The 26,626-nt window shown below is 41.2% G+C and overlaps 2 protein-coding genes across 3 annotated transcripts; both read left to right on the top strand.

Annotated features, from left to right (window-relative positions):
* The first annotated feature begins 10,200 nt into the window (after positions 1–10,200).
* LOC123111629 (uncharacterized) lies at positions 10,201–18,667 on the top strand. The gene is made up of 12 exons (XM_044532456.1): positions 10,201–10,700; positions 11,419–11,548; positions 11,644–11,746; positions 12,018–12,141; positions 13,356–13,421; positions 13,691–13,729; positions 14,962–15,042; positions 15,183–15,230; positions 16,271–16,321; positions 16,400–16,468; positions 17,042–17,299; positions 17,777–18,667. Exons 1-12 carry the CDS (start codon positions 10,515–10,517, stop codon positions 18,035–18,037), a joined length of 1,416 nt encoding a protein of 471 aa, XP_044388391.1. The 5' UTR covers positions 10,201–10,514; the 3' UTR covers positions 18,038–18,667.
* Positions 18,668–21,782: 3,115 nt separating this feature from the next.
* LOC123111628 (grpE protein homolog 2, mitochondrial) lies at positions 21,783–26,400 on the top strand. Of its 2 annotated transcripts, none has more exons than XM_044532455.1 (6): positions 21,783–22,079; positions 23,561–23,726; positions 23,812–24,002; positions 24,124–24,291; positions 24,475–24,603; positions 26,064–26,400. In XM_044532455.1, exons 1-6 carry the CDS (start codon positions 21,942–21,944, stop codon positions 26,163–26,165), a joined length of 894 nt encoding a protein of 297 aa, XP_044388390.1. In that variant the 5' UTR covers positions 21,783–21,941; the 3' UTR covers positions 26,166–26,400. The 2 variants fall into 2 exon arrangements, with proteins under 2 accessions (XP_044388390.1, XP_044388389.1); XM_044532454.1 differs by having other exon boundaries at positions 23,561–23,738.
* The last annotated feature ends 226 nt before the right edge of the window (positions 26,401–26,626 follow it).

Raw genomic sequence — 26,626 nt, 5'->3', positions numbered from 1 at the left:
CCAAAGGGTTTACTAGAGTCAATAATCTAGTTCACATCGCTATGTGATTAACACCCAAAAGAGTACTAAGGTATGATCATGTTTTGCTCGTGAGAGAAGCTTAGTCAACGGGTCTGTCATATTCAGAGCCGTATGTATTTCGCAAATATTCTATGTCCACAATGCTCTGCACGGAGCTACTCTAGCTAATTGCTCCCACTTTCAATATGTATCCAGATTGAGACTTAGAGTCATCTGGATTGGTGTAAAAGCTTGCATCGTTGTAACTTTTACGACGGGCTCTTTTATCACCTCCATAATCGAGAAACATCTCCTTAGTCCTCACTAAGGATATTCTTGACCCATGTCCAGTGATCTACTTATTAGATCAAAATTGTATTCCTTTGCCAAACACAGAGCAAGGTATACAATAGGTCTGGTTCACAGCATAGCATACTTTATAGAACCTATGACTGAGGCATAGGGAATGACTTTTCATTCTCTTTCTATTTTCTGCAATGGTCGGGTCTTGAGTCTTACTCAACTTCACACCTTGTAACACAGGCAAGAACTCCTTCTTTGACTGTTCCATTTTGAACTATTTCAAAATTTATCAAGGTATGTACTCATTGAAAAATCTTATCAAGCGTCTTGATCTATCTATATAGATCTTGATGCTCAATGTGTAAGCAGCTTCACCGAGGTCTTGCTTTGAAAAACTCTTATTCAAGTATCCTTTCATGCTATCCAGAATTTCCATATCATTTCCAATTAACAATATGTCATCCACATATAATATTAGAAATGCTACAGAGCTCCCACTCACTTTCTTGTAAATACAGGCTTCTTCAAAAGTCTGTATAAAACCATATGCTTTGATCAACTCATCAAAGCATATATTCCAACTCCGAGATGCTTGCACCAGTCCATAGATGGATCGCTGGAGCTTGCACAATTTGTTAGCACCTTTAGGATTGACAAAACCTTCTGGTTGCATCATATACAACTCTTCTTTAAGAAAACCATTAAGGAATGCAGTTTTGTTATCCATTTGCCAGATTTCATAAAATGCGGCAATTGCTAACATGATTCAGACAGACTTAAGCATAGATACGAGTGAAAAACTCTCATCGTAGTCAACATCTTGAACTTGTCGAAAACCTTTTGCGACAATTCTAGCTTTGTAGATAGTAACACTATCAGCATCCGTCTTCCTCTTGAAGATCCATTTATTTAACATGGCTTGCTGATCATCGAGCAAGTCAATCAAAGTCCATACTTTGTTCTCATACATGGATCATATCTCAGATTTTATGGCCTCAAGCCATTTTGTGGAATCTGGGCTCATCATCGCTTCCTCATAGTTTGTAGTTTCATCATGGTCTAGTAACATGACTTCCAGAACAGGATTACCGTATCACTCTGGTGCGGATCTTACTCTGGAAGACCTACGAGGTTCTGTAGTAACTTAATTTGAAGTTTCATGATCATCATCATTAACTTCCTCACTAATTGGTGTAGTAGTCACAGGAACAGATTTCTGTGATGAACTACTTTCCAATAAGGGAGCAGGTACAGTTACCTCATCAAGTTCTACTTTCCTCCCACTCACTTCTTTCGAGAGAAACTCCTTCTCTAGAAAGGATCCATTCTTAGCAACGAATGTTTTGCCTTTGGATTTGTGATAGAAGGAGTACCCAACAGTTTCCTTTGGGTATTCTATGAAGACGCACTTCTCCGATTTGGGTTCGAGCTTATCAGGTTGAAAACCTTTTTCATATAAGCATCGCAACTCCAAACTTTAAGAAATGACAGCTTAGGTTTACTGCTAAACCATAGTTCATACGGTGTCGTCTCAACGGATTTAGATGGTGCCCTTTTAAACGTGAATGCAGCTGTCTCTAATGCACAACCCCAAAACGATAGTGGTAAAACCGATAAGAGACATCATAGATCGCACCATATCCAATAAAGTGCGGTTACGACGTTCGGACACACCATAACGTTGTGGTGTTCCAGGTGGCGTGAGTTGTGAAACTATTCTACATTGTTTTAACTGAAGACTAAACTCGTAACTCAAATATTCGTCTCCGCGATCAGATCGTAGAAACTTTATTTTCTTGTTACGATGATTTTTCCACTTCACTCTGAAATTCTTTGAACCTTTCAATTATTTCAGACTTATGTTTCATCAAGTAGATATACCCATATCTGCTCAAATCATTTGTGAAGGTCAGAAAATAACGATACTTGCCACGAGCATCAACACTCATTGGATCGCATACATCGGTATGTATTATTTCCAATAAGTCAGTAGCTTGTTCCATTGTTCCGGAGAACGGAGTTTTAGTCATCTTGCCCAAAAGGCACGGTTCGCAAGCATCAAATGATTCATAACCAAGTGATTCCGAAAATCCATCTTTATGGAGTTTCTTCATGCGCTTTACACCGATATGACCCAAACGGCAGTGCCACAAATAAGTTGCACTATCATTATTAACTTTGCATCTTTTGGCATCAATATTATGAATATGTGTATCACTACGATCGAGATCCAACAAACTATTTTCATTGGGTGTATGACCATCGAAGGTCTTATTCATGTAAACAGAACAACAATTATTCTCTGACTTTAAATGAATAACCGTATTGCAATAAACATGATCAAATCATATTCATGCTCAACGCAAACACCAAATAACATTTATTTAGGTTCAACACTAATCCCGAAAGTATAGGGAGTGTGCGATGATGATCATATCAATCTTGGAACCACTTCCAACACACATCATCACATCACCCTCAACTAGTTTCTGTTTATTCTGTAACTCCTGTTTCGAGTTACTAATCTTAGCAACCGAACAAGTATCAAATACTCAGGGGTTACTATAAACACTAGTAAGGTACACATCAATAACATGTATATCAAATATACCCTTGTTCACTTTGCCATCCTTCTTATCCACCAAATATTCAAGGCATTTCCACTTCTAGTGACCATTTCCTTTGCAGTATAATCACTCAGTTTCAGGCTTTGGTCCAGCTTTGGGCTTCTTCGCGGGACTGACAACTTGCTTGTCATTCTACTTGAAGTTCCCTTTCTTTCCCTTTGCCCTTTTCTTGAAACTAGTGGTCTTGTCAATCATCAACACTTGATGCTCTTTCTTGATTTCTACCTTCGTTGATTTCAACATCACGAAGAGCTCGGGAATCGTTTTCGTCATCCCTTGCATACTATAGTTCATCACAAAGTTCTACTAACTTGGTGATGGTGACTAGAGAATTCTGTCAATCACTATCTTATCTGGAAGATTAACTCCCACTTGATTCAAGCGATTGAAGTACCCAGACAATCTGAGCACATGCTCACTAGTTGAGCGATTCTCCTCCATCTTTTAGCTATAGAACTTGTTGGAGACTTCATATCTCTCAACTCGGGTATTTGCTTGAAATATTAACTTCAATTCCTGGAACATCTCATATGGTCCATGACGTTCAAAACATCTTTGAAGTCCCGATTCTAAGCCGTTAAGCATGGTGCACTAAACTATCAAGTAGTCATCATATTGAGCTAGCCAAACGTTCATAACGTCTGCATCTGCTCCTGCAATAGGTTTGTCACCTAGCGGTGCATCAAGGACATAATTCTTCTGCGCAGCAACGAGGATAAACCTCAGATCACGGATCCAATCCGCATCATTGCTACTAACATTTTTCAACACAATTTTCTCTAGGAACATATCAAAATAAACATATGAAAGCAACAACGCAAGCTATTGATCTACAACATAATTTGCAAAATACTACCAGGACTAAGTTCATGATAAATTTAAGTTCAATTAATCATATTACTTAAGAACTCCCACTTAGATAGACATCCCTCTAATCCTCTAAGTGATTACGTGATCCATATCAACTAAACCATAACCGATCATCACGTGAGATGGAGTAGTTTTCAATGGTGAACATCACTATGTTGATCATATCTACTATATGATTCACGCTCGACCTTTCGGTCTCCGTGTTCCGAGGCCATATCTGCATATGCTAGGCTCGTCAAGTTTAACCTGAGTATTCTGCGTGTGCAAAACTGGCTTGCACCCGTTGTAGATGGACGTAGAGCTTATCACACCCGATCATCACGTGGTGTCTGGGCACGACGAACTTTGGCAACGGTGCATACTCAGGGAGAACACTTCTTGATAATTTAGTGAGAGATCATCTTAAAATGCTACCGTCAATCAAAGCAAGATAAGATGCATAAAGGATAAACATCACATGCAATCAATATAAGTGATATGATATGGCCATCATCATCTTGTGCTTGTGATCTCCATCTCCGAAGCACCGTCGTGATCACCATCGTCACCGGCGCGACACCTTGATCTCCATCGTAGCATCGTTGTCGTTACGCCATCTATTGCTTCTACGACTATCGCTACCGCTTAGTGATAAAGTAAAGCAATTACAGGGCGTTTGCATTTCATACAATAAAGCGACAACCATATGGCTCCTGCCAGTTGCCGATAACTTCGGTTACAAAACATGATCATCTCATACAATAAAATATAGCATCACGTCTTGACCATATCACATCACAACATGCCCTGCAAAAACAAGTTAGACGTCCTCTACTTTGTTGTTGCAAATTTTACGTGGCTGCTACGGGCTTAGCAAGAACCGTTCTTACCTACGCATCAAAACCACAACGATAGTTCGTCAAGTTAGTGTTGTTTTAACCTTCGCAAGGATCGGGCGTAGCCACACTCGATTCAGCTAAAGTGAGAGAGATAGACACCCGTCAGCCACCTTTAAGCACAAGTGCTCGCAACGGTGAAACCAGTCTCGCGTAAGCGTACGCGTAATGTCGGTCCGGGCCGCTTCATCTCACAATACCGCCGAACCAAAGTATGACATGCTGGTAAGCAGTATGACTTGTATCGCCCACAAATCACTTGTGTTCTACTCGTGCATATGACATCTACGCATAAAACCAGGCTCGGATGCCACTGTTGGGGAACGTAGTAATTTTAAAAAATTCCTACGTACACGCAAAATCATGGTGATGGCATAGCAACGAGAGGGGAGAGTGTCCATCCACGTACCCTCGTAGACCGTAAGCGGAAGCGTTATGACAACACGGTTGATGTAGTCGTACGTCTTCATGATCCGACCGATCCAAGTACTGAACGTACGGCACCTCCGAGTTCAGCACACGTTCAGCTCGATGACGATCCCCGGACTCCGATCCAGCAAAGTGTCGGGGATGAGTTCCGTCAGCACGACGGCGTGGTGACGATGATGATGCTCTACCGGTGCAGGGCTTCGCCTAAACACCGCGACGATATGACCGAGGTGGAATATGGTGGAGGGGGGCACCGCACACGGCTAAGGAACGATCCGTAGATCAACTTGTGTGTTCTGGGGTGCCCCCCTGCCCCCGTATATAAAGGAGAAAGGGGGAGGGGGCGGCCGGCCAAGGGAGAGCGCGCTAGGGAGGAGTCCTACTCCACCGGGAGTAGGACTCCCTCCTTTCCTAGTCCAACTAGGAGACCTTCCATGTAGTAGGAGTAGGAGAGAAGGAAAGGGAAGAGGGAAGGAAGGAGGGGGTGCGGCCCCTCCCCCTAGTCCAATTCGGACTAGGCCTTGGGGGCGCGCGGCCTGCCCTAGGCAGCCCCTCTCTCTTTCCCGTATGGCCCAATAAGGCCCAATACTTCTCCCGGCGAATTCCCGTAACTCTCCGGTACTTCGAAAAATACCCGAATCACTCGGAACCTTTTCGAACTCCGAATATAGTCGTCCAATATATCGATCTTTACGTCTCGACCATTTCGAGACTCCTCGTCATGTCCCCGATCTCATTCGGGACTCCGAACTCCTTCGGTACATCAAAACTCATAAACTCATAATATAACTGTCATCGTAACGTTAAGCGTGCGGACCCTACGGGTTCGAGAACTATGTAGACATGACCTAGAACTATTATCGGTCAATAACCAATAGCGGAACCTGAATGCCCATATTGGTTCCTACATATTCTAGAAGATCTTTATCGGTCAAACCGCATAACAACATACGTTGTTCCCTTTGTCATCGGTATGTTACTTGCCCGAGATTTGATCGTCGGTATCCAATACCTAGTTCAATCTCGTTACCGGCAAGTCTCTTTACTCATTCCGTAATGCATCATTCCGTAACCAACTCATTTGGTCACATTGCTTGCAAGGCTTATAAAGATGTGCATTACCGAGAGGGCCCAGAGATACCTCTCCGACAATCGGAGTGACAAAACCTAATCTCGAAATACGCCAACTCAACATGTACCTTCGGAGACACCTGTAGTACTCCTTTATAATCACCCAGTTACATTGTGACGTTTGGTAGTACCCAAAGTGTTCCTCCGGTAAACGGGAGTTGCATAATTCTCATAGTTACAGGAACATGTATAAGTCGTGAAGAAAGCAATAGCAACATACCAAACGATCAAGTGCTAGGCTAACGGAATGGGTCATGTCAATCACATCATTCTTCTAATGATGTGATCCCATTAATCAAATGACAACACATGTCTATGGTTAGGAAACATAACCATCTTTGATTAATGAGCTAGTCAAGTAGAGGCATACTAGTGACTATATGTTTGTCTATGTATTCACACATGTATCATGTTTCCGGTTAATACAATTCTAGCATGAATAATAAACATTTATCATGAAATAAGGAAAAAAATAATAACTTTATTGTTGCCTCTAGGGCATATTTCCTTCAACGCGCCCTATAGGGGGGGCACCCTTCTATCTCGTGGTGTCCTCGGCTGCTTCTTGACTTGCACTCCAAGTCCTCTGGATCACGTTCATTCCAAAAATCATGCTCCCGAAGGTTTCATTCCGTTTGGACTTCGTTTGATATTCCTTTTCTTCGAAATACTGAAAGTCAAAAAACAGCAATACGGGTTGGGCCTCCGGTTAGTAGGTTAGTCCCAAAAATGATATAAATGTGTAAAATAAAGCCCATAAACATCCAAAAGGGGACATATAATAGCATGGAACAATCAAAAATTATAGATACATTGGAGACGTATCATGGGCTGGTGTGCTCCCTCCTAAGGCCCATATGGCCCATATCTTTCCCCGGGGGTTTCCGATAACCCCCCCCCCCCCCCGATACTCCGATATGTACCCGATACATTCCGGAACACTTCTGATGTCCGAATACTATCATCAAATATATCAATCTTTACCTCTCGACAATTTTGAGACTCCTCATCATGTCCGTGATCTTATTCGGGACTCCGAACAACATTCGGGCACCAAATCACATAACTCATATAATACAAATCGTCATCGAACGTTAAGCAAGCGGACCCTACAGGTTCGAGAACTGTGTAGACATGACCGAGACTCCTCTCCGGTCAATAACCAATAGAGGGACCTGGATGCTCATATTGGTTCCCACATATTCTACGAAGATCTTTATTGGTCGAACCGTTATGACAACATACATTATTCTCTTTGTCATCGGTATATTACTTGCCCGAGATTTGATCGTCGGTATCTTCATACCTAGTTCAATCTTGTTACCATCAAGTCTCTTTACTCATTTTGTAATGCATCATCCCGCAATTAACTCATTAGTTACATTGCTTGCAAGGCTTATTATGATGTGCATTATCGAGAGGGGCCAGAGATACCTCTCCGATACTCGGAGTGACAAATCCTAATCTCGATCTATGCCAACCCAACAAACACATTCAGAGATGCCTGTAGAGCATCTTTATAATCACCCAGTTACATTGTAACGTTTGATAGCACACAAGGTATTCCTCCGGTATCCGGGAGTTGCATAATCTCATAGTCAAAGGAATATGTATAAGTCGTGAAGAAAGCAATAGCAATAAAACTTAACGATCATCATGCTAAGCTAACGGATGGGTCTTGTCCATCACATCATTCTCCTAATGATTAACACATGTCTATGGTTAGGAAACTTAACCATCTTTGATAACACATCATTCTCCTAATCATTTCGTTCATCAAATGACAACACATGTCTATGGTTAGGAAACTTAACCATCTTTGATTAATGAGCTAGTCTAGTAGAGGCTTACTAGGGACACTGTGTTTTGTCTATGTATTCACACATGTATCAAGTTTCCGGCTAATGCAATTCTAGCATGAATAATAAACATTTATCATGATATAAGGAAATATAAATAACAACTTCATTATTGCCTCTAGGGCATATTTCCTTCACTTCGACACCCCGTTAAGAGGGCAATTCTAAAGTGAGATGACTCGGGAAGTGTCCGGAGTGTGTGCCTCAACATTTTTGTATTTCATAGAAGTCTGGACCAAACCATCGAGGCCATGTCTTGCATCTTTGTCCATGGCACCGAAGGCATAAAAAAGTTCTTGATTAATGAAAGGCTCGTCGCAAATTCTTTGTCCTGGGACTATTGAGGGGTATATATCTAGTAGTGGAAAATTCTTGATGGTGTGAAGTCCCCAAAGTGAGGAGTAATAATTAGTGAGTATTTTGATTTTTTTAATGAGAGAAGTACTCTTGCCCAATATGCACTAGAACTGAGATATTATTTACGCGTGATCCGGAGGACGTAGAGGCATGAAAGTAGCGCTTATTCTCGTCACCATCTAAGGTAGCCCTAAACCTCCCACGTTGAACCTAGAGATTTTTTTTCATGTATTGTTAGTTGGAGCACTTTGATAACAGCTTGCTTGAGAGCCAGTTCAATGTGCAAGAGGAAACAACTCTCTTCAATGGTGCCAAGAATTGTAGCCAACATTTTTTTAGTTGTTTTCTCTCGTGTTAATAGGAACAACGAGTTTTTGCCAATGCTTTAGCACGGCAAGGGGAGAGAGAGTGAGAGAGAGAGAATTGAGGGGTACAATATAGTAGTGAAAAAAAATCTAGGATGCCGTGAAGTCCTAAAAGTGAGGAGTAGTAATTAGTGAGTAGTTTGATTTTTTTAGGACTACTTTGATTTTTGATCCATGAGAGAAGTATTACTGCCCATTATGCACTAGATCCGAGATTTTATTTTTTCATAACCCGGAGGAAGTAGAGACATGAAAGTAGTGTGTGTTCTCGTCGCCATCTAAGGCATCTCTAGTCTTCCCATGTTAAACCTAGTGATTTTTTCATGTAATGTCTGTTAGAGCACTTTTGATAATAACTCGCCGGAGAGCCAATTCCACATGCAAGAGGAAACAACTCTCTCCAATGTTGTCAAAAATGGTAATCAACATTTCTGCAGTTGTTTTCTCCGGTGTAATGGCAAGAGAGAGTTTTCGCCAACGCTTTAGCACGGCAACACGCGCGCGAGAGAGGTTTGAATGTAAATGGGCCGATTCCGAGGCTTGTTGGACCGCCATCCCACCATCTAGCATGTAGGTCCTCATATTTTTAAATCTGGAAAGCGTGGGAGAAGGGATGGATGCGTTTACCGATATCAAAAGCAGGACGTGACCAAAGACAAAGTGAGTTAATGGTAGACTGAGAGTTAGGAAATAAAAGATCCGATGCTAGGTTAACATCACTCGGTAAACCTTTCTAAAGTTGGTATGTCTTTTGTTGGATCACGCAATTTTCATCGACCAACGACAGATAAATCAGAGCTAAATTGTTTACGCATGTGTATTGAAAATGTTTGCTTATGATTGCCTAAAGAATGTATCATTGTTTTGCAAATGTTCTTTCGTTAGTTTGAAGGCTCCCATTAAGATCCAATCTGTTTTTTCTTAGGAGGAGAGGAGAACGGGGAATCAAGCTCACGAGGAAGTTCGTTTTTAAAGCGTGATTCATGGGCGCGTAAATGACGATGATGGTTATGGAATGGTGTGAGGCTAAATATGTGAGAGTCTCGGTTTAGGAATATCATTACATACAAACATATTTTTATATTGTATTTATTTGATATTATTAATGTTGATATTTGTTCCAATAAACTGAGCCAAACTTATCATGTGTCACTTGTGGTAAGCAATCCAAACTATTTCATAGAAAAAAAACTTAGCCAATTTTTTTAACGAGATTTCATTTATAAAATAAATAAATTATACACACTATATCACGGACAGGAGTGAATATATATTGGTACAAATACATACGGGTATACTCTACCTCGGTACGGTTACGTAGACGTACGGTGAGACCATCGTGCTCGAGCCCAACCCCCTTCCCTTCCCCCGCGACGCCCCCCTCTTCTTCTTCCTCCCCTTCCCTCCCTTTCACCTCCTTTCAAACCCTAGAAACCAATTCCCCAACCAAAACCCTAACCCTAGGTCCTTCCACCGTCTCCGCCTCCGCCTCCCGGTCCCCACCGCCCCTCGCGGCTCACGCGGCCTCGCCCTCCCGCGCCCAGTCCCGCCACCACCACTCGGCCCTCGCGGACCTAGGGTTTGCGCGCCCTCGAGCCGGAGCCCGAATCCCGAGCCCTCGCGAGGGCGTGCGTGGTGTGTGCGGCTACGAGGTGGGAGGCGGAGATGAGATGAATCTGCCCGGTGGTGGTGGCGGCCATGAGTAGGCTCTCGTTCCGGCCGCGGCCGCTCGACATCCACAAGAAGCTCCCAATCCTCAAGTCGGCGCGGGACTTCGAGGACGATGACCCCACGGTGGCAGCGTTCGCCGCGGCAAGGGTAGGGGTTCTGCTGCGGCACTCCGGCTCGGAGCTCACTGCCGCTGCTGCTGCGACTGACGGCGAGGTAATTTAATCAACTGGCAACGTTTCAGTTGAGCGTGCAATCCTATGAACTGTCAATGTTTGGTAGCTCCCAGAGTTCTCTTTGTAGGTTAGTTGTTGGGTGTTGTTGATTTCAGTCCAATTAGCATGTTGATGAATTCAGCTTTATTCCATGCCGAAGGACCATGTCGTGTCTGCTTCGGTATGTATCCAAAGGAAAACCATTATTTGGAGTTCTTAATAAGTTGTTTCTTTAGACATTGTCATACGATTTCTGACATCATACTGCTGCTCCCTCGTCAAATTCTTTGTCTTTTGAAGTTTTGACTGTTGAGACTACTTGTCCCAGTTTGAACTTTGTAGCATATATGGTTGTTGTTAAGGTGTCTACTTTACATTGATATATCATCTATCCTACCATATTATTCATTGCTTCAAAAGCAGCTAAAAAGCCAGTGAATGCAGGTTATGTTACGTGATCCGTAATGATATCTTATTTTATTATTTTATCAGTTTATATGTTCTCAGTTATCCTATACCATTTGTATACTGCTAGTGGCATCGAGGTGTGCGTGCTCACACCACACCACACCATACTTCTGCTTTCTGTATATCAGCTACCGTGCAACACTGCACATATCACATGGTGCATAATTGCTTATATTTTGTGATCTGAAAATCTAATTTGTGTCTCCACAAAAGATAAATCTGAGAACATTTATACATACATGACTTTGCAGGGAAATTCAACTCCCAGTAAGAAGAATGCTCAAGAGATACCAACACCACAGTTTGATGATGTGGAGACCTATGATAGGGATTACACTCGCACCTTTGCACAACCATCATGTTATATACGAGGAAGAGGAGGTTTATTTCTTACTGCTATTATGGAATTGTAGTTCTTTTATGTTGACAATATTTTATTTATGGACTCTATTTCTAAGAATGATTACCCTATGCAGCCAGAGCTGAGATCGGTGAATTTGTTGAGTATGACTTGGATAACGAAGATGAAGACTGGCTTGACGACTACAACAATGAGCGGAAAAATCTTAACCCTGAAAAGTAAGAAAATGCTACAGATCTAATAAACCGCTCTACTGGTTATGGTTTGCATTTTGGTTACAGTTAAACATGCACCTTTTGGAATCTAGAATGAAAGATCAAGAGTCCAGAATCCTGTTCACAGTCATATTTTTAGTAACAGACCTTTGATGAAATTTTGGTTGTCTCAGTAATTTTAACAAGCTTTAGATGACACATTTACCATTTTATTATTTTTGCCTTATGGAGTGAGTATGTTATGCTGCATTTTAAGTGAAATCTCGTATTACAGGTTGGAGGTCCTCTTATTCAAGTTGGAAATTTTGGACCACAAAGCTCGAGAAAGAGCAGGAGCCATAACACCAACTTTCATAGGACCTGTTCCAGTTCTCTTGCAGCTCGATGTTGCTATGGAGGTAAAGCAGCATGCCTAGACCTTGCACAATGGCTTTAGGATGTTATGCTAAAATGGGAGCAAGGGAATTGTAAAATTGATGCACTGACATATATGCGAAGCATTTTGCAATGGAGATTGTACTTGTTATTATAACATAATGCTAAGTTTTAACTGTATAGCTTTGTCAACCTACTAAAAACCTTCCCTATCTGTTACCGTCGTTATTAACTCTGAGACATTGCCAGTTTATTTTTACCGTACTTTATATGGCACAAATCCCAACTTACCATGTCAGTTGAATCAAGGAATTTTACCTAAGGACCCCTCATGCTAGCTTTAGCACATGTTACACACTTCTTTTTAATATCAAATATGAATTGTATTAACCACTTTGCTGCTATACATGTCAGACACACCTTCATAGCTCGTAAATTTCATATGCTCTGTATGTAGCAGACCCCTGTAAGACATCTTGCTGGTGGCAGTAGGGTACTTGGTGGGAGTAATCCGCGCGAGCCTTGTTTTTCTTTCTTTGCCATGTTCCATTAAAAAAATGACATTTGTAATTACTCCTTTTTTTATATCTGTTGGTTGTCATAAAAAAAAATGAACTTGACAATTCCAGTATCCTTATGTGTCCATCTCCGTTGTCTTATGTTGGTACTGAGGGTAAATGTTGTACTGCGTCTCTCTAGTTGGCATGAACATATATGTGCATGCGCAGAATAGCTAAGGTGTAAGCAATGTCTGCTTGCGTCGTTTATTAGTATCAATTACTTCTTGTACGGGTTAAATTAACACATTACTATCTTTTAAGGGCGAGCATAATTTACTAGTGCAATTAACTTAAGACTCACAGCCCATAGTCCACGGGTCCTGTTGACAAGATAGGCAAAAGGATATATTGCTATGCTATTATGCTCATACATTACATTGCAGGCTCTATGCCTTACTCCATCTCAGTTAATATATTGATCAGAATTTGCTCATGATTGCTGAAACCTGCTTGTGTGGAGATCACATATGATACTAATCTAGATGGATTTCAAGACATTGCAATTAAATGTCAACAAAGTTATTAACGGAAACTTATTGCATTTTTTGTTTGGTTTAGGCTTTTGTCTTATCATAGGTACCTGGAAGGGGACCCGTTTTCCCTTTCATTAGTTTTGCAGTCTTGTTGTACAGTTGTTTCCTACACAGTGTCTTCTTACCAATTGTTTCTCTGTGCAGGCTTTGCAGTATTTATCTGTTCGGTATGCTGTTTTCCAAGCTGTATATAACTATTGGAGAGCTAAGGTAGTCTCCACTGTCAAAATACAGCATATGGTCTTCTTAATACAAGACTACGAGCGATCAACTTATACCTTTTATTTAAATGCTTATAACATGGCTTGCTGTCAATATCTGTCAAACCTTGTTTTCTCACAGTTTATATTTATTTATTTTGCATATCTGAGATTTTCTTGTACTACTTTATTTAGATTTCTCAATCTCATAGAAAATGATACCATGACTTAATTATGTTTGCTGCATTTGTTATGCTTACTGCTTCTTTCTTTTATTAGAGGGAACGGTGGCAAAAGCCTATTCTGCGGCGTTTGCAGGTTAGCTTACTTTATTTGAAGTGATTGACCGTGATGTTTCTGTATTGTTTTAATGCTCCAGGTGTTGGTAGATTTTCTTTTGTATGTGGACACTGTTTCTACCGACTGATATAGTACTCCCTCCGTCCGGAAATACTTGTCGAAGAAATGGATATATCTAGACGTATTTTAGTTCTAGATACAACCATTTTTATGCATTTCTCCGACAAGTATTTCTGGACAGAGGGAGTATATCCTAGATTCAGATGTGAAATGTTCTTTTCTTCTGTGTGTATAATCTATCACAGTATATGCTATATCTTGAATCATCTCACCAGACTTGTAATCATGTTAAAGCTATTTCAATCGATGTATCTATAGGTGATTGCTAGGAGAGTTTACACAAGTTAAATTAGATTCATTAGTGAAAACCAGCTGCAAATCATAAGAATATTAGTTCTTCTTGGTGCAGTAGCATGTACCAGGTACATGTTCAAAGTAAGATAAGTTTGCTATGATGTCCCGACGGCCTTACGTTTCTATCTGAGGAGCTATTTCTACTACATGCAGTCATGCATGCTCTCAGAATGAAGCTCCCCGTCAAATATATGGAATGTTATGGTATGGTTGCTATTTTGCTGCACAGCTGCTGGCTGACTGTAAGGCCCAAAGCGATGGCCATGACACATACGCATTTTGATCAGACAGGGTCTTTTTGATTTCATCCCTCTGACCAGTTTTAGGGATGGTATGACTAGGGTAGCCAACTTTTACTCTTCACTGTTTCATCCTGTTCATCCAATCAAGAAACCAAGCTGGATGGCCCCAATCTATCCACCTTTGTTCCTCCAACCAAACGAAGTCACAACATCTATGCAAGATTTGGCTATTCTTTCACATCTGGAATTTATTTGCCCATAAGCAGATGCTTCAGTTTGCTGTATTTTTGACTTATAGTTATGTAATGGAACCAGGTGAATTTGCCAGTTAATCATTGGGTTCCTTGCACAACAAAGCTAACGCCACTGCTGTTCCTTAGTGTAATTTGTTCTAGGGGTTTAACTGGATTCACCCAAAGCAGTTTTAAGGGCTTATCTATGAAGATTTATAGTTGGACTTGTAAGCTACCAGCCCAACAAGTGTGCTCAATAGAAAAGTTTTTGCCAAGCTAGTTTTGTTGGGGAAAATGTCAGTCTATCATACTATGGTTCTGTTACATTGCTATTGACTAATTTACTTTTGGTTTTCTGAAGCCTCCTCCGCCGGTGAATGATACAAACCCATATAATGTATTCAGACCAAGAGAAAAGGCCCATCGTCTTCATACAAGAAGGGTGAGTGGCTTTAGGCCAGAGTTAGTTTGAACACCTACCTTCGGGGAACAGCAATTACTGGAGAAACTTTTTTTTTTCAATAGCACCTCCCTGCAATCATATTTCTCTTGCGTATACATAATATTTGCTTCCTTCTCCAGATGCAAAGACGAGAAAATAATATCCAGTCGTTTGAAAAACTCCGCCTGGTAAGCTGCATTTAGTTTGTTGTGGTCAGTTTTTCGATTGTGTCTCTCTGTTCCTGTACATCTTTATCTTTAGTTGATAAATGTGTGAAATTTTGGTTATATAACCACGGGGGAAGCTTATAATTACACTGTCCGACTATGATGATTTTATTAAATGACATCATGTGATTCCCTCCATGATCAAATTACTAATGATTTCTTTGTCAGCATTTCTCATGTCAAAGTAGTTCTGCTCTAAGATTTTTCTTTGCTGCTATGTGAATAATCTGCCTTTAATGGTTATGAGAATCTTGCGCGCAACTGTTTAAAGGGGACCAAAAAAGGAAATCCATGATTTTCGTAAATAGTTTTATGTTAATGCAAACAGTACTGTACTTTTGACGCCTGGTTTTGCGAGAAATTGAAATGATGGGATAATTGGTTAACCGTTCTCTTCTGCTTGTATTGTCAGTTTCTTGGGATTTGGATAGCTGCTGCCATCTCATGCTATGTTCTTAAACAATTCTCCCTCCGTCCATTTTTCAAAGTTGTATTTTAATCAAGCAGGGGGGGGGGTTAAGGAAGGCATGGTAGTTCTAAACAAAATAACACTAGAGAAATGACCTGGTACCGATTGGTTAATATGCATGCTTACCCTTAAATTTCTGCATGCATGCTTTATACTTTGAACGAGATTGCAAAAACTATATACCTTATACTCCCTCCGTCCGAAAATACTTGTCATCAAAATGGATAAAAAGAAATGTATCTAGAACTAAAATACGTCTAGATACATCCCCTTTTATCCATTTTGATGACAAGTATTTCTGGACGGAGGGAGTATTTGAAATGGAGGGAGTAGATAGTTCCGAAGTCTACCAACACATAGCATTGTGCAAAACTTTATCTGAAAATTTTGAATTGCATTTCTTGTCACCTTCGTTCGGTGAAATATAATATGCTAGCTGCAGCTTTTTAGCTATTAGATTACAAACTTTTTGCTGTATGTTTTTTCTTTGTGTGTTTTGCTGCTTACAACTCTACCTTAAAATTTATATTAGGTACGGCGCAATTTGGACCAAGCAAAGGCATTAATGGGGGCTCTAATTAAGGTTAGTTCATGCATAAACTGATCTTATAGCGGCAGCGTTACTGAATTTAACCTCTAACTGATAATATACACTCTTCAGAGGGAAGAGACAAAGCGGGAGGTCATGGAATGTGAGGTCAACCTTCAGCGCGTTCAGATGCAATATAAGGTATGGGCCATCATACATTTCGGTTCAGAATTCGCTTTTACATATACTCCCTCCGTTCCTAAATATAAGGCTTTTTAGAGACTCCAATACAGACTACATACGAAGCAAAAATGAGTTAATGTACACTCTAAAATGTGTCTATATACATCCGTATGTAGTCCGTATTGAAATCTCTAAAAGGTCTTATATTTAGAAACGGAGGGAGTAGCTTGTATACTTGTCTTCTATAGGAAACATAACACTCAAATGAAAATAAGAGGCCACCATTTGCATCACATGGTAGTGGTGAATGGGTTTAAATAGTTAAAATGCCACTGTGATGGAACCAAATACTACCCGCACTATATACTTGTGATTTAATTCTGCCCATTATGTAGCAGATAATATTGGGTAAATTAAATATATATTTCTACCTGATATTATGGTGCACTCTCATCCAGTAAAGGATTTATCATTAACTGATGTTACGACACAGTTTGTTTTGATGCTCTGGTCTGTTACCTTCCTTGCTCCAGTTTCATTTGATTCTTGTCACCCTCCTAATTTCTATCGTTCCCCTTTTCTCTCCTTCAGCATGAGGCCCAGCTTGTTGACGATGGGACTACACTGTCAGGGTTCCAGCAAGCTTCTAGCAGGTTTGGGTCAAGTGATGATGATTATGCGGATTCAGATGACACCGCAACTGAAGAGCCATATTTTCGGCAACCTGTTCTCCATCATCGGTATCCTGATAACAAGCAGTTGGCAATCCCTACATTGCGTATAAAGCGTGAGCCGGGGCTACCGGTGCTAAAAAGGAGGCCTCAGCAGAATGGCTGGGTATTTAAAAGGGTATTCCATCTTCCTATCACTGCCTCTTTTTTGTTATCAGCCACGTGAGTTGAGCAAACTGGTACCAAGCAATGGGATAGTTTTAAACCTATGATTTTTAGTTAAGTTTTATTTGAATGGTACTCCCTCCATTCCAAGATATGTGGCGTGAAACCACGACGTTTATTTTGGAACGGAGGGAGTATTTAGGAGGTAGGAGGACAAAATAAATAATGTTCAGTGAGTAACAAGTGTGAAACCCTTTTTTTGGGTACTTTATGATACTTCCAGCTTCAACAAATTTGTTGGATGATGAACTTTAGTGTTCTATTCTTTTTAGTCTCGTTCCTGATTCTATGTTGAATTATTTATAAACTTCAGCCACTTGCATGTATGAATCTGTAGAGTCACTAATTGTTCTGATAATTTATTTGTCAAGTCTGCTTACCAGTTCCACTGCAATAAAAAGGTTGTTTACCAGTTTTCCCGATTACACAGGATCCTGAGGAGCCAGTATTGTTATTCACAAGGCCGCTAGATCCTGACAAGTTGGTGGCAGCGGGTATCAAGTTGCCACCAGACCCCCCTATTGAGATTGATGCCACCGTGCCACCATTTCGGTGCCGAGGGAGAATTGGCCGAGGTGGACGCATCATCTTTGATCGATGGAATCCTCTTCTCCGAACACCAACATCAATTGGCCAGGAAACCGCCCATTTCACACCATATGGCCGTAGGCCGCCCTCACCGGAAGGTTGAAGCAAATATTCGTCTGCACTCACCACTTATTTGACAGATGCAGCTAGTGCGAAGCGCTCAAGCAATTGTTTCTGCCTTGGTGCCAAATTGGCCCTAGGACTACATTCTCATGGCTGAGTTATGAGCTCTGTGGATCTGATGAGCAGGTCAGAAAGCTCGTGGAAAAGCTGCAGGCTCAGTCAAAATCGAGAGGTTTGAAGCTCTGTTGCGGCTTACATTTTATTTTCAGATCTGGCTCGGTCATCATCTGTCACAGCTGTTGTAAAATTACTACAGTGTAGGTGAAGGGGTAGAGAGCATTTTTGTCTAATCTTGGGCATGTAGGGTCGGTATCTAGTTTGGTGCTCTCATTGATTATTCATTTGGAGAAGTGGCGATCCTTCTCATTGCTAAATTAACGTTCTGTATAATCTTTTGACACTCTGGTGCATTGTATTAACCGATGTGCACGCGTGTATATACTGAGAATCTATGCCCATGGGCAATGGCACTAGGTTAGGTAGAAGTAGAAGATGGAAATGGAATAGGTGTAGAACAATGTTGCTTGATCTGTCATTAAAGTGATTGTATCTGCTTTTGTTCCAAAATTTCATACGCATAAAAAGGTTACAAGCCTGAAGCTGTTCTTCATGAAAAGGTTTCCCCCCCTTCTATTTCACCTGGATTGTGTCCGTGGATGTTTAAGATAATAATATTCTTCAGCATAGACACTGATCTGAGAAAACAGAGGAGTCACGTTACATGCGTTCATATGACTGAACTCTGTTTCAAGTTGCAAGGGCAAATTTGCTCTATAAGTTGATGTTTTGTTAAGACTATGAAGTACTGAAGGTGGGTGGAAGTACATGCCTGGTGGGTAGTCTTTGTGCTGACGAACTGTGCAACTCTTGGCCAGTCCTCACCAAACCTGTACGATGTAATTGCCACCAAAAACCCATGGACGTTGTGTTAGCTCTGTTTGGGCACTCGAAGCACAGAAAATGTATCAAGTTACAAAAGGTTCACTGCACAATCTTGTTCCTCCACAAAAGTGAAGGTGCAATCTGCATCTCTATGAACGAGCATTTGAGTATCTGTATCGTATTCGGTATACCTTCCTAGGGCAATCTTGAAGTTCACGCTTTCCCTGATGCTCCAGCGTTCTTGCGGAGGCCTTGCGGTGATACGCAGCAGCTCCATAAGATGCTTCCTCTGAACTTTCTTCCTCATCGATGGCGATGAGCGTTGTTTCCCCATTGTCGCACCTTGATTGTTGCGAGCACAGCGATCTTCGTCTCAAGGGCACATACCCCTACTACTGCATATATAGCGGCTGCAGCTGAGGGCAGAAAAGAACGAGTTAGTGTCACACAAAAGGTTAGGTTACCAGGCAAAAAATCGAAGCAGCATAAGCTGACTGAAAGGTAGACAGCTGAATTCTGCATGCTGGTGTCACATGTAGTTTGTGATCAGTTGATTTCATGCCAAAACGATTGTTGTTCTGCTTTAGCTGGATAGGAAAAACACACCGGCTTCATACAAATACAGTGACCAAACTCGGCAATCCAATCGATTATTATCTTTCCTTTAGATATGAATATCAATGAAATGCAAGTGTTCCGGCCAGAAGTTGAATCTTGAAGCACGAAGATCAATACGAGCGTCTAAATTGTAAGACTATTAAGTAGCTTAACCTAGAGGTTTTTTAGAGATGATCTTCCGAAAAAAATACACCTTATTGATATGAGTAGTCTATATCAATAAAAACTAATCAACCCTATTTAACTAGAAACCCCCTTCAAAGGATCTGACACCCTCGGCGGCCCAAAAGAAGCGTTCTCTCTTAGCACACGTCCATGTATCCAGTGCCGACACATGTGCCATGCGGTGCGCCTCGATGGGCCACACGTGCCATGCGCCACATGTACATACCCTACCTGCACATGTCCATGTAACTGTGAGGGTTGGCTTTGATACCATTTTATGACACACCGGCCTCTCACCCAGGCTAGCGGTCATTACTCATGGCTATCACTTGTGATCTAGACCCGCCTGATTTCTATCACACATTTTTATTCTTGTAGACTTTGTTTGTCTTTCAAGCACATAAGATTGTAGGACATCAACATTTTCCCTCGTACCAATCCGTCGGTTGAAAATATTCTCTCTCAAACAACCTTGCAATCAAGATACATACTTTCTTGTCAACACACCTAATGCAATTATTATATGTATAGCCGTATAGGTGACGCTATCCTACCTTATCGATTTAGGCTTCGAACCAAATGTTGTGATCATGCTGCAAGTTTTTGTGTGGTGCTACAAGCATCGCCTTCCATGTTGCATACATTTGATGATTTTGTTAAGACAAATGACAAAATGTTACATGCTAGAATTTTTTCTCCAAGGATTGACATACTCGGGATTACGATATTAAATCGGATCAGATCACCAGGGAGCAACTGATTTCTGCGCTACAATCAACACACCGCTGATGATTCGGGGCGGATTTGTTTCATGATTTTTTGGTATCTGATTACAACGGTACCTGATCCCGCTACTCGTGTTTGGTTGAGATGTGACAAAATTAAGTACCAAGAATCAAATAATAGGGCTTTACAAAACCAGTTACACCCACCCATGGCCGTTAAATGATTCCGTCCCGAGCTTCTTCTCGCTTTCGTCCCCCCTCATCTCCTTCGTAGCTATGTTGACCGGACACAACATTCATCCGTCGAGCATCAACAGATGCTGACGGCGGGCCATCACCAGATTTCGTGTTGCAACATCTTCCTCGTGGCATCCGACAACGACTGGCTATCAACAGTTCTACTTGCTCCACACGTTGCTCCCGTCAATGACCCCTTCAATCGTTAGACCTTCTCTCGGCTCTTTGGTATCCATGATCGACGAATTCGTATCAGGAGAATCATGCAACGCCACCCCTAGTTGTAGTATGTTTTCTAATATCTTTGGATTGGTTGCCTTGTTTACGTTACCATTACCGGAGATAACCAAACAAAACGGGCAATAGTCTCACTACAGTTGCAATGTTGTGTATTCTCATACCGTTATCATCTACGTTAACGGTGCAATGCGGTGCATTCTCATATTGTTACCATCTACGTTAATGATGCACGAGCCACGAACTAAGTATAACTCAGATAGTTAGGTTCCATGTGGTGGAACCAACGCACCGAGGTTCAAGTCCTAAATTTGAAATTGGCGGTCGCATTATTTTTGAATTTATTTCAGGCCTTTTGATGATGCACATTTAGTGAGAGGAGATGTTCTCGTCGATTATGTCGCCGTCCGTGGCGACATCGTCAATGTCAAGATGATGTGCCAGCTCAGTCTATCAAATGTGTTTATAGAGGTGTGCGCACATTCATATGGATGAATATATATGCGTATGTACGGGTGTTGCGTGTTAAAAAAGGTGGGCGAACCAAACACTTCCTCCCATGCAAACAAAAGAACCAAACACTTCCTCAAAGTAAAGTGCTAATAAACGAAAAGAAAAATAGCTGATATAAATAAAATCAAGAAAAATAGTCAATATAGATTGAAAAGATACGACGTCAGCTGGAACCCTTCTGTTTGTTCTCAAGAATGTCAGCGGCTCAGATAACCCAACCGCTCAAACCCTTAAACCCTTCTTGGACGACAAGTTGATCCCACGAACGTCTCCTCAAAAGACACAAATACCCCTGCCACCCCACCCCTGTCTCGGGATGTATTCACAGGGTATAGCGGTCATTCGCTTCGATCCCTAGGCGCTCTTCCCTTCCCCGCTGGCCGCAATTCCCTTCCAGACGTTTCGATCCCTCTCTGGCTCTCTCCTCCCCCCTGCCCCCTCCTCGGCGCCCGCCTCGCGAATCCGTCGGAAACCCCTCGCCGCTCCCGGTTCTAGCGCAGCGCAGAGATGGTAGCCGCGCGCCTCCTCGCGCGGGCCACGAGGCAATGCGCCGCCGCGGTGGTGGCGTCCGCTACTAGGCGGCCGCTCGGCGGCGTGGCGGCGGTGGCCGCTCGCCCGCTCGCCTCTTCCTTCGGCCCCGCCAGGGTGAGATTTTCTCGGCCGTTTCTACGGCCGGTTTGAGCTTCGATGTTCTTCTAGTGTGTTGGGTCGCATCTCGTAGGGGATTTCTGGAATTTTTAGGATGCGGAGGATAGGCATCCAGGCTCGGTGTTTCCGGCTGCAGATTATTCTTCGTCCGTGGTTTCTGGTCGGGGGGAATTCAGGGATTTATTCCTAGTGATGGTTGGCGGAGGTGTGGGTTTTGCTCCAAAGCGAGGTTGGGTTTTGGATTCGTCATAAGATCATGCTAAGTCTAGGTTTTGGCGGAGTGTTGGGATTTTGGATATGATAGTCTATGAGTTATGTTTCCGAGTGTTGGACCATAAAACCCTTGGATGTTGTCAGAATTGTTATTTGAATATAGAGTTGGGGATTTTCCTGCAAGGGACCTAACTTCTACTATTAGAATGCGCATTTTTTTTGGGAAATATATAGATTCCAGAATCCCAGTTATCATGTACTTGTACTTATGTCTGCAGTAGTATGATGTGCTTCCTTGTCAGAACATGATCTGAATATTGTGTCAATTAACTCTGGTTTGTGCATTGTTAGAAATTAATATGGCCTACAACTAATTTGAGTCCATAATTCACCAAAGGTAATAAACGGATTATCATGTCTAACAGGATGAAATAATGATTGCACGCCAGTAAATTTTGCACATGCTAGATAGTCTGAAACAAAGCCAAAGAATGAATCCATCATATCTTGGGTTATTGGGTTGTATATGTTTATGCTATCGACTACTTGTTGCAAGATGGGAATAAGAAACTAGGCTGATGTAAACATGCAGCAGCCACCACAAACAAATTTAACCTGCTCTGCTCTCAAGCATCTGCCAGAGATCTCTCAGCATGTCGCTATGTATACTGCGGTCTTATATCTTGGTAGAGCATCTTTCAGGCTGCTCACTCTGTGACCTTCACTGCAGCCTGGTTTCTCCTCCCCATCTCATTATGAATGATCAAAATCCTTTTTTCTTACAGCTAGTCGAAATCCTAATCTTTATACTACATATGCTGTGATGGTTTTGTTCTCAGAATTCATGTTGGACTATGTACATATGTACTCCCTCCGTTTCTAAATATAAGTCTTTGGAGAGATTCCACTATGAACCACATACGGATGTATGTAGATGCATTCTAGAGTGTAGATTCACTCATTTTGCTCCGTAGGTAGTCCATAGTGAAATCTCTACAAAGACTTATATTTAGGGACGGAGGGAGTATAATTTATTAATCCACTTTCACTTTCTGATGTCTTATTCCACATAGTACTAACATCTATCATATTGACTCCTAAACTGTCTGTAGGCACATGATCTCTTTGTTACTTTCACTTAATGGGAGACTATTAATTTGGTTTAGATAACGCCTGAATTATCAATAGTAATCTTCTGTCTTTGGGCTGTTTCTGTTTCTACTACTTTTTTTACTTATATGAGCTGTATGCTCTCTGACAAGCAGGTTCCATATATGTTGAATCAGCCCTTGAGATACTCAAGCAACATCTTTCAAAGGTTTGGCTTTTCATCTTCTACTCCTCAACAAAATGATAAGGAGGTACACGAACCCAAAGACCAGGAAAGTACTGCACATGAATCGAATGGTGAAGCTTCAAAGGAAGACAGTGGTTCGCCTGGAAGTAGGTTTGAAAGACTTAAGTCCCCAGTCTATCAGGAGGTGATGAACTAAATGACCTGCATTTTCTGATTCAGGTACAGAAGATCTTGATCTGTCAAAGGAGGATCTAGTGAAGCTAGTTTTTGAGAAGGATGAATTATTAACCTCGAAAGATGAAGAGATCAAAGATATGAAGGACAAGGTTTTGCGCAGCTATGCAGAAATGGAAAATGTCATTGCCCGGACAAAGCGTGAATCTGAAAATTCAAAAAAATATGCAGTACAGGTGTGATGTTGTTACATCTGATTTCTGGTTTGAAATTTTGATGGCATAGTGATATTTATAAGCATTTTGATTAGCTATTTTGAATTTGCTATTTCTTATAGCGTCTAAATCGTGTATGCAGAACTTCTCTAAGAGCTTGTTAGATGTTGCTGACAATTTGGCTAGAGCTTCATCTGTTGTAAAGGAAAGCTTCTCAAAATTAGATACATCCGAAGATTCTAGTGGAGCTGTACCGTTACTAAAAACCCTACTGGAGGGTGTTGACATGACTGATAAGCAACTTGGAGAGGTACTTTTTCTATGTAGTGCATGTTATTCATCAGAATATGATTCTGTTCCTGCGTATTGTAGCTTTTCTGTACCTGAATTTTGTCCTACTTTTCATTTGTGTTCTTTTAACTATTTCTTCTCCTTTTGCACATTGCTTTCTGGGTGATAATATGCCTTTGGGATTTCCCTCAATTTTGAACAGGTTTTTAAGAAGTTCGGAGTCGAAAGGTTTGATCCCTTGAATGAGAAATTCGATCCTGATAAGCATTTTGCACTTTTCCAAATTCCTGATCCTTCAAAACCATCCGGAACTGTTGCTTCTGTTGTGAAGGTATGTATCATCATCAAGATTCTGATATGTATGTTTTTCCCTGTTCCATTAAATCTAAAAATGTTGGTTCTTAGAGTTCTTGAGTTTGATCAATTGCTGTATTCATCTATAATTTGTTGATTGACAGTTTTGTATTCTTTAGGCTTGTTTTACGGACATATGGTCTTATAATTTTGTGTTTATACAGCCACACCGGACCTACTGTCTAGAAGTATGTTCTTTTGTAGTCATTGTAGATGGTCATGCTTATAGGTAACTTTGATGGAAGATGTATATAGAGTAAACAATAATTAGCAAATCAGAGTATTTCGATTGCATAGAATAAGCGTAAAGAATAGTCGATGCTTGGAAACACCTGGCCCAGTTACTGGCTACTGGCTTTGTTTTGTAAAATTTTAAAATCCAGATTTATTATATGTGGCTGTGACACATGTACCGTCCACATATTTTGGCTGTTTTGACATTATATCTCCATGGAAGAGCATACAAGGAGAATCACTTCTGAAGTAATGTCTGATTGCACAAAATTTTAAAACAACCTACATGTGTAGTTAATGTCAAACCTTTCTATTGCCGTATTCCCTGCTTGACCTATATCACTATCTTAGAAACAATGTTGTATGGATATCCTTCCCACTTCCCAGTCTCTCCTTGACTCATATGAGAGTAATGCTCATATGATATACGGATTTGCACTGTGGTAGTTTCATTAGTGAATAGAAGAAAATGTGTCTCAAGTTGCAGCATAAATCGATTAGTTGTATCTTGTATGAATGGAATTGACAATAATTTAGACATGAGAAGTGAACTTTAACTTGGCATTGTTGGGCTAAATCTTTGATTCAACCATCTATTGTGGATAGGGTAGCGATATCATGCCCCTCCTTCCGTGTAGGTTGTCTGCTCAATAAATATTCACAGCCGTTCCCTTTTAGACTTCGAAAACCAGTCCGTTTTGAACTTTGAAGTAGAGAAATCTCTTTTGAACTCTGTGTGCACCTATGGTTTTCTGCACAACACTAGAAATCCATTAAATTGTGCTCAAGCTCAACCCTTTGGCCATTAAGCTCAGATAGTTACGCATGGTGCAGTTTTGCTAAGAAACGAGGCATGAACTTAGCTGTACTCCAGTAGTCACAATAATGGGCTATTTTCATGTGTCATGATTTTTTTTCTCCCCAGAGGCTATATCAGGACAAATGGAGCGTTTTGAATTTGCATATTTATGTGGGCAGCTTGCAGCCTGAAATTATGCAGCGGTCTTAAACTTAAATCTCTTGATGAGTTTTGGATAGCGACTATGATTGAAATGCCCATCACATATTGGTACAATCAATTGTGCATGCCCCAAATGGTTTGAGATTGGCTGGCTGACGACATCTGAAACCTCTATTAGAACGGCAAAATTCTGTTTTCCCCATGACGTATGCATGATTTCCTGCACATTTTTGTGATTTCAGGTGGGGTACATGTTACATGATCGCGTGCTCCGTCCTGCGGAAGTTGGTGTTACAGAGGGAGGTCCGTCCGAAGAGCCTGAGGAGAAATCAGGTGGAGACTAGATTAAAATTGGAATCTAGAAGACGTAGCTGTTCCTGCTTGACGACAACCGGTACCTCATCAGCGAAGGAGCTTGGCGATGGCAGTGTTTCGGATTGTTTTTTAATGGTAAAACACAAGGTTGGCTTGTTGAAATCCCATTTGTATGGGTGCACGTCACACCATTCCTTAGCAGTACAACGTTTCGGAGAATTTTGCGAGGGCTTTGAGACCTTAATAAGAGTATTTCTTTTCACATGATACGATCTCTTGAAAAAAAGTGAATTAGGGCATCTCCAAGGTAAGTAACCAAACAGACTCCCCAAATGACCGTGGACATCTGGCCGGGCCGGGCGTAATGAAAATATTATAAATAGCATAAATGCATCAAGAATTCAAAGGTAGATATTCCTTGAATACAAATAGCAATCCAAACATAATAAAGTTTTGAAATAAAATAGTTCAAAATTTTCACACATGTTCT

This window comes from Triticum aestivum, chromosome 5B (genome assembly GCF_018294505.1).
Source record: "Triticum aestivum cultivar Chinese Spring chromosome 5B, IWGSC CS RefSeq v2.1, whole genome shotgun sequence".
Taxonomy (NCBI): Eukaryota; Viridiplantae; Streptophyta; class Magnoliopsida; order Poales; family Poaceae; genus Triticum; species Triticum aestivum.
This window is presented reverse-complemented; position numbering and strand designations above follow the sequence as displayed.

Bases quoted from the DNA above. Each gene is read 5' to 3' on its own strand.
- LOC123111629 (XM_044532456.1), top strand. From the start codon at position 10,515: ATGAGTAGGCTCTCGTTCCGGCCGCGGCCGCTCGACATCCACAAGAAG. The intron at 11,549-11,643 runs GTTTATTTCTTA...TACCCTATGCAG, and splicing joins TTATATACGAGGAAGAGGAG to CCAGAGCTGAGATCGGTGAA. The intron at 13,422-13,690 runs GTAGTCTCCACT...TTCTTTTATTAG, and splicing joins ATAACTATTGGAGAGCTAAG to AGGGAACGGTGGCAAAAGCC.
- LOC123111628 (XM_044532454.1), top strand. From the start codon at position 21,942: ATGGTAGCCGCGCGCCTCCTCGCGCGGGCCACGAGGCAATGCGCCGCC. The intron at 23,739-23,811 runs GTAGGTTTGAAA...TTTCTGATTCAG, and splicing joins AGACAGTGGTTCGCCTGGAA to GTACAGAAGATCTTGATCTG. The intron at 24,292-24,474 runs GTACTTTTTCTA...AATTTTGAACAG, and splicing joins CTGATAAGCAACTTGGAGAG to GTTTTTAAGAAGTTCGGAGT.